This window comes from Rattus norvegicus, chromosome 19 (genome assembly GCF_021556685.1).
Source record: "Rattus norvegicus strain SHRSP/BbbUtx chromosome 19, alternate assembly SHRSP_T2T, whole genome shotgun sequence".
Lineage (NCBI taxonomy): Eukaryota > Metazoa > Chordata > Mammalia > Rodentia > Muridae > Rattus > Rattus norvegicus.
This window is the reverse complement of record NC_141552.1, coordinates 18,859,301-18,879,676: the sequence shown is the minus strand read 5'-3', so window position 1 is coordinate 18,879,676 and position 20,376 is coordinate 18,859,301. Positions and strand designations below refer to the sequence as shown.

At 43.1% G+C, this 20,376-nt stretch overlaps 1 protein-coding gene across 1 annotated transcript; it reads right to left on the bottom strand.

Moving 5' to 3' along the window:
- Positions 1-2,451: 2,451 nt before the first annotated feature.
- On the bottom strand, positions 2,452-6,466 carry LOC147998982 (disks large homolog 5-like). Its single transcript, XM_087595974.1, has 6 exons — positions 6,271-6,466; positions 5,078-5,237; positions 4,466-4,609; positions 3,668-3,833; positions 2,841-2,946; positions 2,452-2,722 (listed from the first exon to the last, which is right to left on the bottom strand). Exons 1-4 carry the CDS (start codon positions 6,395-6,397, stop codon positions 3,776-3,778), a joined length of 489 nt encoding a protein of 162 aa, XP_087452100.1. The 5' UTR covers positions 6,398-6,466; the 3' UTR covers positions 2,452-2,722; positions 2,841-2,946; positions 3,668-3,775.
- Positions 6,467-20,376: the final 13,910 nt, after the last annotated feature.

Genomic DNA, 20,376 nt, shown 5'->3' with positions numbered 1-20,376 from the left:
GGCATTGTGGCCACATGGGGAGACTGAGACCAGCCATGTGCTGTGGCATCAGAACACTGACCAGCGATGACAAAATGGAACATAAAACACTGGTTGCTCAGCTTTGATACTGCTGACTGCTGACATGGCCAGGGGCCATCCGGTTCACCAAAGGCTCAGCCAACAGTTGTCTCTCCACTCAACAAAAGTCAAAGAGTGGCCCAGCTCCACAACCAAATGTGTGCCCACATTGCAATGGCTCCGGTACTGTTTCACCTCAGCTGCGGAGATTTCAGGATCCATGAGTGTCCAGCACGCACACACCCGAAAGAGACAGTCTTAGGGGTCGTAGGCAGCACTGAGGGTGGTGAGCCTCTGCCTCACGGCTCAACGGCCCTGACCTTAGCATTGTTTGGGCACAAGAGAGCAAAGTGCTGGGGACAGACAACCTGCAGTCTACCATGCTGGAAGGACATGACTAACACTGATTGATCACATCCATGTGACTACTGAAGCTTTTCCTGCTCTCTGTAGTGGTGACCTTACAGAAACCATGCACACCCGGTTTAGACTGTATTAAAGTAGCCACCATTTCAGGGTTCCCTGCAAGGTGCCATGGGACAGTAGTAGCATGAGTCTGCATGTATCTCGACAGTTTTCACTAGGGACCAAACACACACACACACACACACACACACACACACACACATACACACACTTTACTGACATGGTGCACATTCTTTGCACACAGAAGAAAGTGAGTAGTAGTGAAAACACACCAAACATGGAATTGATGGAGGGAGCTGTGGGCGGAAGCTGGGGCTTAGAGTTACTTAAAGGCTCTGTGCAGGCTCTCCTTCTGTTGGAGGAGAAACTTCAAGTGCAATGTGGTTCTTTATTTTCTTTCTCTAAAGCACAGAGGGCTAGGGTGGATCACAGGGCTTTGAGCATGTTCGGCAAGTACAGTCACACTGAATTAAATCCTAGGGCTGGAACCCTATTAATCTTCTACAGAATTACAGAGCAGCCTGGATGAAGACTCAGCTGAAAAGGTGGACATCTCAAGACAGGCACTGGACAATGGCTGACAGATTTGACTGAAGACTGGAAATGTTTTGATATCTCACAGGAAAAGAACGACCCTCCCACTACACTGTACTCTAAGGACAGTTTATTCAGGTTAGGATGACATGAACTATTGTCTCATGTCACAGATGTCAGCACAAAGTATCCAAGGTGTTGTATGCCAATGGTAGCATTAACAGAACAAAGCACACAGTGTCATGAAGACATAAATCATGAGTTTGTGTAGCAAGACCCAGGCCTCTTCCAGGTTCTTAGATAGTAACTGAGAACCTCAAATACGGTAGTGATGTGATAGTGTGGGGTGAATCTAGTTACAACTAGTTTTGACACAGATGACACTTTTTGTGTCATGGTCAGCTTATAATGAATGACTAGACCTAAGCATGAGAGTAACCAAATACTACATTGCTTCTCTAGCTGCTGAGCTTTTAAAAGCCCTGGGGTGACAGCAAGCTTTTGTGGACATACTGGATTGGTTCTTCTGTACTTTAACTCTCTGAGTCACCTCCACTCACAGTAAGTTAGTTCAATTCCATAAATTGGAAATCAGTCACCTGGAAAAAATACATTCTCAATACGATCCCAGATTGGCCATGGAAAAAGGGTAGCTTGAACTGTCCCACCTAGGTTCTGGGCTTGCACAGGCCTGCTCTCCAACAGAAACCTCTGTTCACAGCTGCAGGCTACATTCACTATGGATGCTCTGGAGGTTCCTCCCTAAACTGCTTAGATTAAAATAATTTTCTTGCTAACAATCAAAAAACTGATTATGCCAATCTGGCCTACAAGAAGCTAGTTTCTATTCTGTATTTTATCAGATGTGTATAATACATATGGTCATCATTGATATTAGGTGAAAGATCTGCTCTAATATGGACACTAAGTGATGCTGAAGGATGATCCTGACCCACACTGAGCAGTGGGAACACCAGAGCCCTGTAGGGATGCCTGGCAACCTAACACGTTGAGCAGGCACAGCTCAGTAAGTTCCCTGTGAACACACATCTCCTGAGATCTCTCTATTTAATTGGAGGTGATCCTGTCCACCTAATACAGCACCTCATGTGGAATAACAGAAGCCAACTGCAGGAGCTGTGGTGATGACTCACAGGGTAGAGCATCTGCTGCTCTCTCAGAAGAACCACATGGACCCTAACAATTGGGTAAATCATGTCAGTGATTACATCATAAAGTGTGTGTCGGAGACACAGCCACATTCACCACACAAAAGACACTATCACACTGGGTACCCCTTGGTGACTTTGAATTCACTTACTAGCCTTGTATCCATGGAACATGCAGAGATCCATCTGTAGCTGTCAGTTCTAGGTCCACAGGAAGGGACAGAACCCTTGAGTAAGAATGATGGTCTTAAGAGTCAACAGATAGAATTCTATTTTTATTCATAACAAATACATTTTTACAACAAAACAGGATTAAAATGAATAAAAATATTTAAAAATATTTGAAAGTAAAAATAGTAACAAGAACATATAAATATGAAACAACAAAAAGAAAACTTCAATTAAAATCATAACAAAAATATTTCTAAAAGCATATTCTTAAGGAACATTTAGAAGCACAGACGTATTGCTGTTTCTCCTCTAGCACACATAATGAAAGGCGGTCCCCCAAGTTGTCTCTCAAGTGCTGTTTTCTGAGAAGAAAGTAAGACCTCAATCAGTCAGGCTGGCTTAGTGGTATATAAATTTAGGGTCTCTAAGCAATGACAAATTAACTCAGAGGATGAATACTCATCCAAAAAATGTTGTTACCATTCAGGATGTTTGTCATCAGGGACTCCTGAGAAAGCAACTTATTCTTCAGGAAGCTCTCTTACTGCTGTGTGTCCAATTCCAGCTCTCTTGCACTTTCTGAGACCTGGGAGAGGAAGGCAGTTTTTCAGACACTGATTTGGTGGGGAAATGCAAGCCAGCTCTCAGAATGCTGCCTTCTACCACCTCAGGTCTATTGGACAGTCGACATGGACCTTTTAACTGATATCATTGTTGCTGACTCTGTGGGCAGGGCAAAATCCCCAGAGAGCCTCACAGTAATGTGGGCTGCCAATATGGGACCCAGACTTATACCAGTGCAAACCAAGAACAGGGCAATGGGAAGAGACCTCATTGGTTTGCAGGAAGAAAGGAGATGTCCATATGTCACCAAGGTTAAAGCCAATGACAAGTACTAATTTGACATTTGCACTTGGTTCTTATCCCGGAAAGGTGCTTCCTACACAAGAAGTCACATGACCACAGAGTGTCATTTGTCAAAGAACCAAGAACTTGTTCAAAACTCTACATAGGATCCAATGTATCACATGGATATGCAATAATATGACATGTTATTCATCTGTCACCATTTCTAGACTGCAGCTTCAAAAAGAGCAGCAAAATATGCTTGCACAATAATTCAGTTTCTGAAAAGTGGTTAACGTCCCAGAATACTTGTGCATAGGCAGAGCAATGAACAATTCCATTTCATGAGGTGGTTGGCTGGTTGTGAGTGTGAATTAGAAAGGTGGTAAGAGAAGCAAAGATGTATTAAATTGGCAAATTTTATCAGATATTGTTAAGCTAACACATCTGCTCGTCCTTACCTGATAATGCTGGTTCTGGCCGTTGATGTTCTTTATCTTTCTTGTTGAACTCAACCAAATATTTCTGGTTCAGTGCACAATCAAGATGTACCTCCTTGCTCTCCTGCTTCAGTGGACCAACTTCTTCCTACATGTGTTCTCCATCAGGAGCTGGCTGAGCAGGTTTCTGGAAATACAGTCTGCATAGTAAGATCATGCTGCCCCTTTCTCCCATTCCTACTCTCAAGTCCCACTAACTCTACCAGGTCCCAGATACCCATGAAGACTTAATAAAATGCATCGTGATACATATAAGGCTGCTGCACAAACCATAAAGAGTTAATTCGTGGAAGAATAAATTGTTTGCTTGGCCTGACACCAATTAGTGTCCACACCTCTGAGAAAGAACATGGATCTACAACTATCCATGAAAGCCCAATGCATGGGGCCAACATCAATTAGTAGTGGGTCAACACCCTCAAAAGAGGTCAGTAGAACCAAGAGAAGGTCATGCTAACCATGTGGTCCACGCACTGAATTTTGTAAAACCTGGTGTGACACCATAGGTCCAGGGCAGCCTAATAAATTTCTGCTGACTTCAATCAGTACTGTTCTATCTAGAGCCTTCTGAAGATGCCTAGACAATCCTGGGATGAGGAACAGTCTTTTATGGAACTGAAAACTGAGTCCTAATGACCCTGGACACTGATGGGTAAACAGCACAAGAGATAGAACCAGAGCTGAAGACCGTCCAATCTAGAACAAAGAAAGTCAGAAATGGCCATTCCACAAGTGATAGCCTTTCTGACCAGGACTTACCTAGAGAAGGTAATCTCCTTCTTCAGCTTATGGTTGTTCTCATGGAACTCAGTGTTCTCCATCTCTAAGTTGTGCAGAATTGACATGACTGCCTCCTCCATTCTCTCCAGGTCTTCATAATATGGATTTGGCCTGAAGTGTGGCCTGGCCCCAAATGATAGAATACAATGAACATCGGCATTTAGGAATATATGAACTCAGGGTGGGTCCTATATTACCCCAGGCTGCTGCCTGGATCTTCCAGCACTCAGTGCCCTGCCTAGCAAGTACAGAGACTCACCATAAACTCACTGCAATTACAATCTTGCAAAGCCACCAGCTGTCAAGGGATTTGCAAATGCACACTGGGAACTCACTCTCCCTGACTTTATCCCTGAATTCTTCATTCAGACCAAAAGTTCTGCTTTTAAATAAATGGAAGCAGATGAGTCCATTTTCAATCTCACTCCTCAGGAAGGGTCAGGTTCTGAATCTCCACTATATGGGAGGTGAGGTTTAGCACAGGGTGGTTAGGGAGGCACAGCTTTCTAGAACCCAAAACCTTAACAGGATAAGAAAAAGGTGACCTTGCAGACCCAGGAATGAAACAAGAGCATTTGGAGCGATTCATACCTGTTCTTCATGGATCTCTCTGTCAGAAACCTCAGGCGATCTCTCAGGTCATTTCTCTCCTCGGTAATGAGCTGCAGCTCTTTAATCAGCCTCTCCTTTTCCTTCATGGCCTGATTCTTGCTAAGGTCAGTGCCAGGGGATGATGTTTCTCTCCCAAAGTCTGTAGGTAGAAGAACACAAGTGAACCTGCATGGGGAGAATGCATAGAGTGTTCATAGACCTCAGTGAGGCCTAAACAGGAGAACAAGCCTGGAACCCAGTGTCATTGCTAGGTGATTGGTCTATGCTTAAGAGGCATCCTCAGTGGATCTCAGTTCTCCCACTACTCTATAGAGACCAAGAGATGTAAGCAGCCAGGTGTTCCCTATGCCGGACATCACGTGCTTACATGTACCACGGAGATGGCTTCTCCAGGATTATTATCAGCTGAACAGGGTACAGCTTGGTTTCAGGACCCTCACCCCTGTGGCTTCAGAACTCAGATGATAAATTCACCATCCAAAAAACTTGAGTGATTGGAGACACTCAGATGTCCTACCGTGATACTCTAAGGCAACAACTTTGGATTTAAAACGCATTTCCAGGGAGGATATGTTCAACAGACTTATCAGTGTCCCTATGTGAAATACCAAATGCCCCAGAAGTGCGAATAGGTTACAGGCTGAATCTTGGTCTACACGTTCCAAATAGTTTTGGTATTGTAGAAAAATTTTTGTAACATACAACCTCTAATATATAAAGCAAACGATGACCCTGCCAGTTAGAAGAAATCGGAGAAGGTCTAAGAACATAAGGTTATTGCCTGGAGCACAATCTCTCCCTGTTACTACTGTCAGATACCCACTGTATTTAAAGAAGCAATGATAGTGAAATACATTGCTGCCCTGTCTAAACTCAGAAAAGGTGGACCATCCATGACTACTGATGGTGTTATTATATCAATGTAACAGAGCAAATGAACTGAAAAGTAAAGACCAGAAGTTCACAGTATAATAGCATTGGCCTTACCATATCCTCCCAGTGGGGATGGGGAAACTAAAGTTCTGAAATCCTTGACTTTAAGGAATTGTGATATTCGTGGAAATTCAATTCCTTTTCAGATGCTCCAGTTGTTGTGGCCCATTGCTAGAAAGGTCAGCTTAAGCCTGCAGCCCCCCTGACAGGAAGCTCAAAATACACTGCCCAGAACTTACTCAACATTCCCCAGAAGTGCTGTCTTTCTCCATCATTACTTTGAGACGAAAGGCTAGACTCCTTCACTCTAGACTCTCCACAATCGACGTTCCCCCTCCCAAAATGCTTGTGAAGACGGGAAAACATGTCTTAGCCTGTAACCGCCAGACTCAGACTGAGAGAAACTAGGGCACTGGTTGTCACTACAACACTGGTGACATCACAGAGGATGCTAGAACTCTCTAGGAGACAATAGAATGTCCAGGAAGGGACAGCAGATGTCATGGGGAGCAGACTTTGCCTCCCTGCTAATGTTCTCCCTGTACTGAGCATAAGCAGAGGTGCCCTTTCCAGGAGACTTTCCTGGGGCAGAGCCACTGAGCATCTCCTGCTTCCAAAGCCAAATTTTCCTCAAGGCTTGATTATAAAAAACCTTAGTAATTCCTATGCATATAAATGAATGTTTCCTTTCAAATCTTTCCCAAAAAATGTCTCATCATAACTCAAATTGTCCTCATTCACCAATGTAAGCCATTAAAACTTCTGAGATTTCACACCGGCTTGAATATGCAGTCAAAAGTTCTCTTGTCTCATTATGTACAGGTGCTTTATATCACATCAAGAAATAGTCTGCATGGTAGGTTACAACATGCGTGTGTATTAGGGGAACACTCATGAAGTCATGTGCTTAGCAATCGACAATTGCCAGAAAATTCCTTAGGAAAAAGAGTTGAAGTCTTTATGGTGCTAGGAAAAGTGTGGAGACCAGTTGGCAGAGGAAAGTGCAATATTGGAGCCACCAGTGAAGGGAACCTCATGCTGGTGGTGGGGTTCTCCTCTCTGCACCAATGTCGACAAAGGAGCACTGCTCACAGGACTGAGTAAGATATACCATGAGCTTCTATCAGAAAAATAAAATAGTCAAGAGATATAGGGGGTGCACAGAAACGTCTAAAATGAGGCTATAAACATCATTAAGTGGATAGAGCAAGGTCCCTGCACCTGTACACTGGGAAATGGCCACCACACCAAACTCAAAAGCATCTATCATAGTAAAAAATGAATACTTTATAGAATGCACACACTAACATTGATTGATCACATACATAGTTCAAATTTTAGGGACAAATTCATGGCCTTAACTATCTTTGTCTCAACTTATATAGCAAAAAATACGAAAGAACGAGAAAAGAAAAAGTCAAAACTAAAAGCTCAAGCTTCTCATATGAGGATTGCAGGAAGTGTTATATGGGAGTCAGTTCTGATTAGGCCATTTTAGATAGAACAGTGCATAGTGACCCTTAATGTGATGGGCCCTATATAAAGCTTTTTGCAATATTGGAATTTTAACAAACCTCATCCAGAACGTATGGAAGAGGCACCATGTGATCAGCATGTGATCACCATGTCCTTACTCTGTATCAGGTTATTTTTCTGCATCCTTGATTGTCAGGCATATAACAGCAACAATCTGAAATAGCTGGTAGCCATGAAAAACATGGCTAAAGGGGTTGGGGATTTAATTCAGTGGTAGAGCGCTTGCCTAGGAAGCACAAGGCCCTGGGTTCAACCCCCAGCTCCGAAAAAAAGAACAAAAAAAAAAAAAAAAAAAAGAAAAACATGGCTAAAACTATAGTTGTGGGTTACACACCTCAACTGTGAAAGGCTAATGCTGTCTGCACTGTCCTTCGATGCCACTCTTTTAAGCCTATTTATTACAAAGTGAAAGGAGGTTTATCTGAGCTCAAAGTGATACTGGCCAGCCAGGTAGAGGGCAACATGTGATACTTGAGACCCTGTTTTAAACCAGCACAGAAATCCATACTTCATTCAAAGCATCATCTACGAATTCTTGATTATTTACCATTCTCTCCCTACCAGTCGTTCTGTTTGGAATGGTAGAAAACAACTGGAACTGATCTTTCTATCTTAAGGACCTTGATCTCTCTTTTTTTAGGTCCACATTAAGAGTGCATACAAATGGACATCACCATCTGAACATCTTAGTATTATCTACTCTGTATATATAGCATAATACTGTGTCTATGACAATCTCAAGCTTCCTTGAGTGTAGTTGCCCCATCAAGAAGTGTGAAGTTCTGAGTTCAAACCCCAGTGATGCTTTAAAGGGACTAGAAGAAAGCCATCAGAGATACTCCACTTCTTTGTCCTTAGATTAAATCAAGTTGACACAATGTGAACCTGGTGGGCTATTTAACCAGCATCTTTCTCCCAACCCCACTTCCACGAGTTCAGTCCATGGCAGAATTCATCCCCCACCATCCTAGATATTTCTTTGTATATTTCTACAAGAGCCAGGTTTCTTTTTTTTAATAGAATTAGTTGTAGTCAATCAACTGCTGCCCTATGTGAGAAATGATTAGTATCTATTGCAACTTACCACACTGTATTTGTGTATACAAGTACATTATTGGAAATCCAGCACTACTGAGGGATTGGAAACCAGTGCTGTGGCCTTGCCTTTCTGTGCCTCTTCCTGGCTCACAGGCAGCAGGGGGCAGACCTTGAGTTCCTCTTCAGGGACAGAGTGATGTTGAATGGGCACTGAGCAGGCAGAGAAACACAGCTGAGGCAGCTCCTTTCAGTTATCAAACACATCATCTCCTTCCCATCTTAAGGGCTACTGCTGAGGTCTTGCCCCCATACCTACCTTAATAGCAGCGAATATGTTACACAGCAGCCAGCTCTTTCCTATTGTTCTGTAATACGCCTCCACATCATGGATGCCAAGAAAAACACTAACAAAGAACAAAAAACTCTGACGTTGAACTGTGTGGTGCTGGTCACATACCCTGTTATGTTCTGTATGTTATGAGGTTTGTTAATCTTAACAAGTTCCCCAAGTGTATTCTTCACATAGGACCCAATAGATTCAAGGGAAATAGGAACAATTATGTGTAAAATGGCCTGAGTCAGGGCCCATAGACCGAAGCATTTCTAGCACTTGTGCATGAGCCCATGTGGATTTTGCAATGAGCTGGGCCTAGCAATGTCCAGTACACAGTTGTGAGCTGTTGCTCTGGTTGAACTGTATTGGTGTGTGCATTAATAAACTACACCTATTTAAATGAATTCAGTGTCCTGTGGTTTGAATCCAGACCCCTTGACACCAGATCTTCCCTTCTGCAGCACTTGGGAAAAAGGCTAAGTTTAGGAAAGGTGACGTCTTGCCATAAGTTATGTGACAAGAGGGATGGTGAATGATCCCTTGAGATAAGAATCAAGGTTTCCTCTGTGGTATTTAGGTCTATACTGGCCCTGTGCAACAGCTTCAAGAACCCATTTCTGATTTTCCTTGGGATTCCCGTGATGATGCACTCAGACATGATTGGAAACAACCAAAACGGTGGTCAGACTTGATTTATAAAATGTAGGTAACATTGCAAACTTATGTTGTAGGATATTTGATCATATTGTCATCCCCAATATTGTGTTATTTACTTAGAAAAATACCTTCTGGCTGTTTAGTTCAGCACTAACACCAATATTTAACCCTAGAGCTATTTTTGTTTGTTTGTTTGTTTTTTGTTTTTGTTTTTGGATGAACAAGTACTTTCCTATTTTGTGGCCCAGCCCTAGCTCTTACTTCTTTGCACAGTCATAGAGAGCCCTCAAACATATACTCAGACAAAGCCAGGGGAGTGTATAAAAGGGCCTAAGGCAATACCACATAATGACATTGAAAGTGGGCTCTCTTCTTGATCCACGCCTCCAGCTCTCCTGACATCTACATGAATTATAACTCCTAATGCAGTGTAAATGATGTCTGCGCTATTGCTGAAGGAATCATGAGAATAACAACTGTAAACATTCCACCATGGATAGAATTTGTGGAAAGAGGTGACTGGCAGCCAACAAGAGGACTCTACAGTTAAAGGGGCTTGCTGTCAAGTCTGATGAGCTTGACTCAATCCCCAGGACCCACGTGGTAAAAGGGAGAGAACCAAGGGCCAAGCTGTCCTCTGGCTTCCACTCATGTGCTTACATGTATGTGAGTATATATGTATATGTCTGTATGTATGTGTGGATATGAATGTGTGTATGCATGTATGTGTATACGTGTATATGTATATGTGTGTATATGTCTGTCTATATGTGTGTATAGGTGTATTTGTATGTGTGTATATGTATTGTATGTGTGTATATGTGTGTATGTATATGTGTATGTGTGTATGCATGTATGTGTGTATGTGTGTATGTGTGTGTATGTGTGTGTATGTGTGTATGCATGTAGGTGAGTATGTATCTGTGTGTGAGCATGAATGTGTATAGTCATGTATATGCATGTGTTTTCATGTACGTGTATTCGTGTATATGTACGAATGTATGTGTGTATATGTATGTATGGACACACAAACACACACAATGTTAAAACATAAAAAGCTCCTTGGAGTATTCACCATGCCTGGATAAGTGGTGACCATGTGGGGGAAACACATGTCCATGTAAGCACACCTGTTCACATGTGCTGAGCAATGCCCAGCCTGGTCTTGGGCTCACTACCTGCCCAACGATGAGTTTCTGCCCACCTGGTCTTCTCAGAGCCAGGTGACAATTGTTCCTGGCATGCCAGTTCTGTTCCCGTTTCTCATGCCACAAACCTTCTAGCTTGAATCTCACCTACTGACGCAGGAACCTAACAGCCTCCAACCCAGTGAAGTAAGTAAACTTCTTCCTGACATCCTCCGGCTTGGTGTCCCCCATGAGTCACAGGGAGGAAGGATGGCATGCACCAAGAAGAAGGGCCATGGGCAAGGAAGACAGGATCATAAGTCAGTCATCACTGACACCAGCAAAGTGTGTGCTTCAGAGCTGGCTCTGCTCTTTCTTGTCCCAGTGGCAGGACTTAAGAGTGGTGCATACCTGTCACCCAGCACTCAGAGACGTCTGAGGCATGAGAACCAGGAGTTCATGGCCATCGTAACTAATGGTGAGATCAAAGCCAGCCTGGGCCGCATGAGACTCAGTCTCAAAGCAGGCAAGGAGGAACTTGCTATATATGAGCAAGGAAGCTGGAATCCTCCTGGGTTCTAAACATTCACTGCAATACAGAAAGATGCTAGGGCTAGTGTGGCAGAAAGTAGGAGATAGAGAAGCCAGGTTAACCCTCCCTAAACTTCTCATGCTGTGTGAGCTATGAGTAGATGGTGCCCTATACACTGTGGACAGGATGGTCTCTCAGACGGTTCAGAAAGCCATGGAGGACTCCAGCAATTCTCCACTTGGGTGTCACTTGAGTCTTATATGTGTGTGTTTACAAGCCAAAATATAAGATCCATAGGTGACTGTGTAAATTCAACATGGCACAGCCATGTGCTAGAATATTATTCAGCCTTACATAGGATTCAGATTCTGACCCTTGAACAGGAATGAGAATGGTAGCCATTCTCCTAAGTCAGACCTCCAGGCAGTGCAAAGACAAACTAACACTGTATGACACCACTGAGGGCTGCAGTGTCACCAGTTATATAAGGACAGAAAGCAGGAAGGTCTACAGAGCTCCAGGGGTGACATGGAGTGGGGAGGTTGGAGGGTAGGTGTGTAAGTGGGACTGAGCCTCAGAGGAGTCAGACATGGCTGCAGAATATGCATGTGGCTGCCTCCCATACCTGTGAGTCCTGCCTCCTCAGAAAGGCAAATACAGCAAAAGAAAGGGACAGAGGGGACAGGCTCTGACCACCTGTAGACACACACAAATGACATAACAGAATGTGCACACTGATGCCTTGCTGCAGGAGCAGTTGAGCATCCAGAAGGGTTGAAAGAGGCTGGAAGGGCTGAGCATGGCACTTAGTTCAAGGACATAGCTTTAGGTCCTGGGGAACCTACGGTGCCCAGGCCCCATCCTGCTGATACTGAGGGACATCGCTGACATTCAGGGTGATGGCCGGGCTGGGCTGGGGAATAGGTGTCCACTCTCACCTGCCTCAGCTTGAAGATGCGCTGGGTGAAGTAGGACTGCAACTGCTTGTTGGATTCATTGATGCAAATCTGCTGGAAGCTATTCTGTTCAAAGTCCTCAAATCTGAATATGGCCAAGACACCAATGGGCAAGCACTGGGAGACAAGGTTTGGTTATAGCCGGGGCCTCCTGGAAAGATTAGCCCTCCTGAGAGGAGTTGCAGCAGAGGGGGTGTGTTTTCCTGACCTGTTTGTTACCCAGTGTTTTTTGCCAAGGGTTCCTTTGTTATTTCTTGATGGAACCAGGCCTGCACATATCCAGGAAGCATTGGGGTGGAACCTAGGCTTGGTGCCCACATGCTGGCATCGCTGAGGGTGAAGCCTAGCCTACCACACTTCCAGACACCGAGTGCAGATGCCTGGGTTCCTATAGAATGGCGGTTCTTACCCTTCCTAACACTGTGTCTCTTTATTTCAGTTCCTCATGTTGTGATCCCAACCATAAACTTATTGGAGAGCTACTTCATGAGTGTAACTTTGTTACTGTGAGGAACTGTAATGTAAATGTCTGGTGTGCAGGAGCTCTGATGTAGAACCCACAGATTGAGAGCAGCTGCTGTAGAGGATCAGAGTCCCCTGCCAGCCCTGGTGTTTGCAGAGATCCCCTGGGTTCCTAGTCTCCATGGCTTTCCCAAGGACAGGGTTTATTCTTGGCCGTCTCAGGGCCCGGGACCTCACAGAAACAGCCTCTCCCATGTCCTTCCTGTTGAGGAGAGCGTGGTTGGTCCTCAGCACAGACCAGTCAAACAGGGCGCTGTATAGACACTTGGCCAGGGGTCTCCTGCAGTTATGGCCTCTGGACAGAGGGGTTTCTTCCCTGGGGTGGGGCAACCATGCCAGGTACAGGCAGTGATGCTCAGAGTCAAGACCTATTTTTGTCTTATTTTCATAGACAAAGTTGCCCAGGCTGGCCTCGAACTTGCCGTGTAGCCAAGGATAATTAAACAACTGATCCTACTGCCTCTACCCACCATGGCCTGGCATTGCAGATGAGTGTCACCAGAGCTGGTTTGTCACAGCTGCTATATGGCTCTAAGTCAGGTGCCTCATGTGCAGGAGTGTTATGACTGTGCCATCCCCACCCTGCAACCAGGGTTTTCACCTTTCTCCTGCTGAAGTCTGCTTAATCCTACCCTGGACCCAGGACACAGCAGCTGTGGGAGACTCAAAGCCTGGGGCTTCAGCACAGCATGGGTACACAGCATGGCATGCAGCCTACACGGCTGTGAAAAAGCCAAGGAAGTGCTTCTCAGCTCACCCCCTGTAGGAGTGTCTAGTCCATCCTTCTCTCCATGGACGCAGACATCTGCTTCCAACTGCCCGACATGTCCCTCTGGTTTTGACTTTCCTGGATGCCATGTCAATGCCACCACACAGAGTGCTGCCTCTACTGGGGACACACACACAACCTCTCTGGGGGACATCTGAGCCAAGCAGGGATTGGGTGCACTGCAGAGAGGTCAAGTCATGTCGTGAAGTACCTTGTCCCACAAAGGCTCACTGTTCAGGGAGTTGACTGGAAAAGTAAGCTTATGCCCCTGGGCAGGGTTCCCCATAGGGAGTGTCCCCCACCCTGCTATCAGGTCTATTCCTGGTGCCATGCAAATTCAATTTGCAAGACCCAATGCTCTGGAAATGTCAAGAGCTAACGGAAATGTACCAGGAAGTGCACACCATAGCAAAGGGAGAGGATGGCACAGAGACCTATGCTATGGGTTAAAGGGCACGGAAAGGCCACCTCGAGCACAGGGGTCAGTCACCTCTTTCACAAACAAGGCAAAGGTCAATGCTCTCAGCTCTGGGAGCCTAAAGGGCTCTGTGGCTCCTAAGCCCTGCAGCTGCAGCCAGAAGCAGCACTGAACAGGATGTAAATGCTGAGTATGGCGATGTCAATAAAACTTTATTTACAAAACCAAATTGGTGGTGGTGGTGGTGGTGGTGGTGGTGGTGGTGGTGGTGGTGTCGGCGGACTGGTTCATTTCAAAGCATGCTGGAGTGGCATGGCCACTGAGCATCGGGAAACACAGAAAGGAATGCGACCGGACGCAGGGCTCCCAACACCCTAGACGTCGACCTATGGCACTGGAACAGGGTCCCTGAAGGTAAGTCTGGACAGTCAGATAAGGTAAGTACAATTTATTACAAGGAAATGGGACAAGATAAATCTTCTCTTCATCTCGCTATGCTTAAGCATCTTTAAGAGTGCAGGGAATTCATGTCTATCAGTCTGGTTTAGAAAAGTGTTTAGAGACAGCAAGAGTACACTCCATGGTTCCCTGACGAGGGTTCCAGGGATTCTGATATCTGGGTCAAAGTGAAAGTTAAGGTGCAAAAGGCTGTCAGGCAGGGCAAAAAGATTCCAATTTCTGGTCTCTTTGGGCTGTAATTTTTACTGTGTTCAAGGCCATGAATGCAGAAAGGGTAATAACGAATACAGAACAAGAAGCTAGAGCTTCATTAAGACAAAACGAAAGTAAAAGTTTTGCCCTCTGCACCATTGCCTGAAGCAGGTTTTTCTAAGTCCTTTCCCGAGGATGGCATGTTGACCATTAGATTCACAGGATGATAATGACGAATTCACCTGCCTTTTCTTTTCCTATAATTAGGCCAGCATCGATTCAAGGTGTGGCCCAACCGACTTATTATAAAGGATGATACTGGTTGGTTGAAAAAGGTAGTAGCTTTCTATGAACCATATATTAAGTTTTTATGTATATTAAAATTAACATTGGAAAGAACAATGGTAGGAGAGGAAGCTGGAGGACAACTGCTGCAAATGCTTGCTTTTGAAAATGCTAATGAAGAGTACAGGAGAGCATTATTACCTATAAAGGAGGCTGGGGATATTAATGCTTATATGAAGGCATGCAAGGGTATCTTTTCTGAAAATGGAAAGATGCATATTTGGCACGTATTGATCCAGATAGAGTTATTAAATTATATGTTTAAATACTCTTGAATATCCTACAGGCACTTTCACTCAGGATGAGTTGCCTTTAGAATGGGTTTATATTAAATAAAACTTTAACCAAACATTAACAAATAATGAGGCATACAAAGACCTGTTACTCTGTGGGGATATGATTGTGCTGCTATTGTTTTCCCATTAAGCAAAAATAAAGGGGAATATTTAATGCAGATGTCTGAGGTTTTTCAATTAGCCATGATTTCTTACACTGGAAATATTGAATTTCATCCTCCCCATAGTAAATTGTGGGATTGCTTTAAAAAACAAAAAAAAAATTTGATAAATACACTAATTTCTGTTGATCCATTACCATCAGCCTTTACTGTGTTTACAGATGGCTCTAACACCAAGATGGCTTATTGGACCAAAGATTAATTTTGGGGACAAGAATCTTCTTTTGGGTCAGTACAACAAAATGAATTATTAGCGGTAATTAATGTATTCCAGGATTTTACTCATGATGTAAAAATATTATAGCTGAGTCCGCTTATGTTGTAGGAGTAGTACAGAATATTGCGACTGCTGTTGTTTCTACATCTAAGCCTATATTAAATGTTATTCTCACATATTAAAGGACTATTGTTATTATGAAACTCTAGAATATTCATTACACATACTAGATCACATTCAAAATTTCCAGAATCTTTAACACTTGGCAATCCTATGGTAGATCAATTAGTGGCATTTGCTACCCCAGAAGAACACAGTCATAATCATACCCATACAGGATATTTACATATTAAATATAAGCTTCCCTATTCTCTAGCCAAACGAATTATTGCTAATTGTCCTATGTGTCAGTCTTCACGTATAAAATGTGTTCCATCTCAAATTAATCCCAGAAGGATGCAACTTAATACATCGTGGCAGATGGATGGAAGCCATATTTCTGAGTTTGGTCGCCTTTCACATATAGATGTAAGCATAGATAATTTTTCAAAATTTGTGTGGGCTATACCATTGCCAGGAGTACGCACTGCTCATGTTATACAGCATCTATTGGAAACCTTTGCTGTTATGGGACTGCCCTCTAAAATTAAAATTGATAATGGACCAACATATATTTCTTATCAATATAAACAATTTTGTCAACGATATCATATTGTACATATTACTGGTACAGAACACAATACACAAGGACAAGCTTTTGTTGAAAGAATTCACCATACCCTGAAATGACAAATTATAAAATTAAAAAGGGGGAAAAGAGATGGCCTTATGCAACCTGAATGGAGTTTGCAGACCAGTCCCAGAGCTATATTGGCACAAGCATTATACGTTATTAATTTTCTTAATTTACCACAAGGTGAAGTTATATCAAGAGCAGATAGACACTTTGTTGAACTTCCCCCCAGAAAGCATGGAACAGACAGTATGGATAAAAATTGCCCGGGATGCTGAATGGCAGGAAGGGACATCATTGTATATAGGGGAGAGGGTTTTGTCTCATTACAGGATGGGAGACTATTCTGGTTACCTGGGAGATGGATCCAAGCACAGAATAATAAGAACTGCTCCCTACCCTCAAAGGAATCCAGTTAAACCAGCTACATTTTCTCCTGATGGATGTTCTCAGGAGATGAGGAGGTGTCCTCCATTACTGAGGCCCTGGCTTCTCTTAGTGTCCACAAACAACAATGGATAAGGATCCGTGCAGTGACAACCCTATTACCTATATGGGGTAAGGTGAAGCGATTAAGCACTGAAAGGAATGATTTTGTCCCCTTCAGGAAAGTCCTTTACTGCTGAGCACTTATTCTTAGCAATGTGTGTTTTACTCATGGTTTCTTCTGCTGCGGCCAATGCCAGTTATCGGGCTTATATTGCTTATCATGATGAAATCCTACTACTTTTCTGTTAGTAAATATATGGATAATGACACAGAACATGATTGGAAGTTAATTCAAGCCTATTTAGAGGGTAATGAAAGTGCTTCAAAAGTAATTAATGCCTTGAAATATGATGTTCGAATGTCTTTTGGTAAACAGCTAGAAGATACTACCCCTATGGAAATAGCGAAATTATTGGCTGATCAATTGACAGGATTAGATCCCAAGGCTTGGCTTCAAAGGATTTTCCATAGCATGGGAGGAGCTAGTTTCGCCATAATCTTATGTACATTATGTATTATGTTGCTTTATTTTTACATGACTAAACCCCACAAGTACCTTTAGCTATGTTATGTAAAGTGTTACTTTAAAACAAAAGAAAAAAGAAGGAATTGTTAAGACATAGAGATGCAGCTCCCAGGCAGGGTCAAGAAAGGCCTGGTGATAGATTCAAGTAGGGGCTGGAATGCCGCCCTGGAGAAGAAAATGTTTTTCTCACTTGGCCTTAAATTATGTTCTGCTGTGTCCCATTTCTGTGGAAGTGGTTCTAACGCTCTCTTGGTAATGGTGAGTATATTTTGATTATAATAAGAGAGGTGATTTGTTATATGAATATTTTTAGAAGAAGCTTTCGTTTATTCGTCTTTCTTTGTTTAATCTTCCCTCATTGTTCCTGGTATCCTGGGAATAATGATCTTATGGTATCTTGACACAATGAAAATTGTAGTAATGCATATTCTTAGCTTAATAAGGATTAATAAAGCTTGCAACTGCGTGCAGTTTCTTCTGCCTTTGCTCTGCATCCCCTGTGTCCTGGGGTATGCGACCATACCCAGGGCCCCAACTCACTAGACATTGACAATGGGTCACCCCACAAAACACAGAAGCATCTACCTTAGTCAAAAATGGACATTTTATTGAATGCATACACTAACACTGATTGATCACATCCATAGCTAAGATACTAGGGGCAGATCCGTGGCCCAAAATACATTCCTCTAAACCTATAAAGCGAAAGAAAGAAAGAAAGAAAGAAAGAAAGAAAGGAAGGAAGGAAGGAAGGAAGGAAGGAAGGAGAAAAAACACAAAAAACTTAAGCTTCTCATAGGAACTTCGCAGGAAGTGTTGTCTGGCGGTCAGTTCTGATTAGGCCATTTTAGATGAAACAGTGCATAGTGACCCTTAATGTGATGGGCCCTATATAAAGCTTTTTGCAATATTGGAATTTTAACAAACCTCATCCAGAACATACAGCAGAGGCAAGGATGTGATCACCATGTCCTTGCTCTCTATCAGGTTATTTTTCTGTGTCCTTGATTGTCAGGCATAGAACAGCAACAATCTGAAATAGCTGGTAGACATGGAACAAAGTGGCTAAAACTATAGTTGTGGGTTGCACACCTCAACTATCAATGGCTAATGCTGTCCTCACAGTCCTCGGAGGCCCCTCTTGTAAGACTATCTATTGGAAAGTGGAAGCAGGTTTATCTGAGCTCAAAGTGAACCTGGCCAGCCAGGGAGAGGGCAACATGGGATATTTGAGACCCTCTCTTAAACCAGCACAAAAACCAACCCTTCATTCAAAGCATCATCTATTAATTCTTTACTATTTACCACTTTCTCCCTACCAGCCTTTCAGTCTGGAATGGTAGAAAAGCCTGGGAATGTTCCGTCTATTCTAAGGACCTTGATCTCTCTTTCCTTAGGTCCACATTAAGAACACATGCAAATGGGTATCACCATCTGAACAACTTAGTATCATCTACTCAGTATATCTAGCCTAATACTGTGCTATGACAATCTCAAGCTTCCTTGAGTTTCGCTGACCCAGCAAGAAGTATGAAGTACTGAGGCCACACCCCAGTGATCCTTTCAAGGGGTTAGAAGAAAGCCATGAGAGAAACTCCACTTCTTTGTCCTTAGATTAAATCACATTGACACAATGTGGGTGGACTATTTAACCAGACATGTTTCTCCCAACCCCACCTTTCTGAGTTCAGACCATGGCAGAATTCATGCCCCACCACCCTAGATATTGAGTTTAGTGATATGTAATTATTATTTAAACCTATGTATTAAATTTTGTCATTTTGTTAATTTTTGTGGTTTTCACAGTCTTCTTTGATTAACTTTCCTAGTTTTATTAATTTATCCCCTGTGTTCTTTGGTGTTTTGTCCTTCCCTTCAAACTAAAGTATTCCTTTTAGGATCCGCTACAGAGCTGTCTTACTGGTTACTCATATTGTGTTAAATTTATTTTTAGTGTGCATTAGTCAGCACAGTAGCTGTGCAGCTGCCTGACCTCCATGGACCAGATCTACTTTCCAAACAATAAGGCTCAACTCTTACTGACTGTGTAGCATCTTAGCTGCTCTTTGTTCCCTTGGACAGCCCTCTGGACCAGGCTCTCCTCTCCCTTAACCATGGCTGCTGTCCTCTTCCTCTCTCCTCTCCATCACACACGTTCTTCCTTTATTCTCTGGCAGCTTCTTCTTCCTTCTTCCCTCCTCATGATCCTCTCTAGCAAAGCCCTCAAAGCTCACCTCCCCCATCTCTCTGCTGTGCAGCTGTTGGCTGTTGGCTTCATTATAATCACAGTTAACTGGGAGCAGGGTCAGTTATTTGGGGTTAACCAGTCTTGAGTTCTACAATTAGCATTAAAATACAAGCAGCATTAGGCCAATACACTACAGGGGTTTTGTTTGTTTGTTTGTTTGGTTTGGTTTAATTTTCATTTACCTTTTTACTTGTTATTTTATTTTTGGCTATTTTTTATTAAACGGTTATTTTATTTATTTACATTTCAACTGTTGTCCTGCTTTCCACACTCCCCTCATCAAACCTTACATCCCTTTTCTGCTCAGCTTTGCCTATGTGACAGTGCTTCCCCACCCACACATATCCATCCCCACCTCACACCTCTAGGATCTCCATTTGGAGGGCAACAGGCCTCACCTGAACCATAGAGCATCCTTGCATACACTTTGGCTGGCAGTTTGGCCCCTGGGAGCTTGGGGATTAGGGAAAGAAGATCTGTTAAGATATTAAAGCCAATGATTGCTGCATTCTCTTCTTTTTCTGGTTATAGGTGAAATTATGTTTGTGTGCTTCTCTTTTTTTAAATTATTGAGAGAAGATTAATTTCTTGGTTTTTCTTGGGTATAGTTTAGTTCATTGTCTTGGAGTTTTCCTCCTATTAGCCTCTGTTGTGCTTTCCTACAGAAAAGAATTCTTTAAATTTGGTTTTGTCATGAAATATCCTGGTTCCTCCTTTTATGGTGATTGAGGATTATGCTGGATATAGGAGCCTGTGTCTACATTACATCTGCCCAAGATTTTCTGACTTT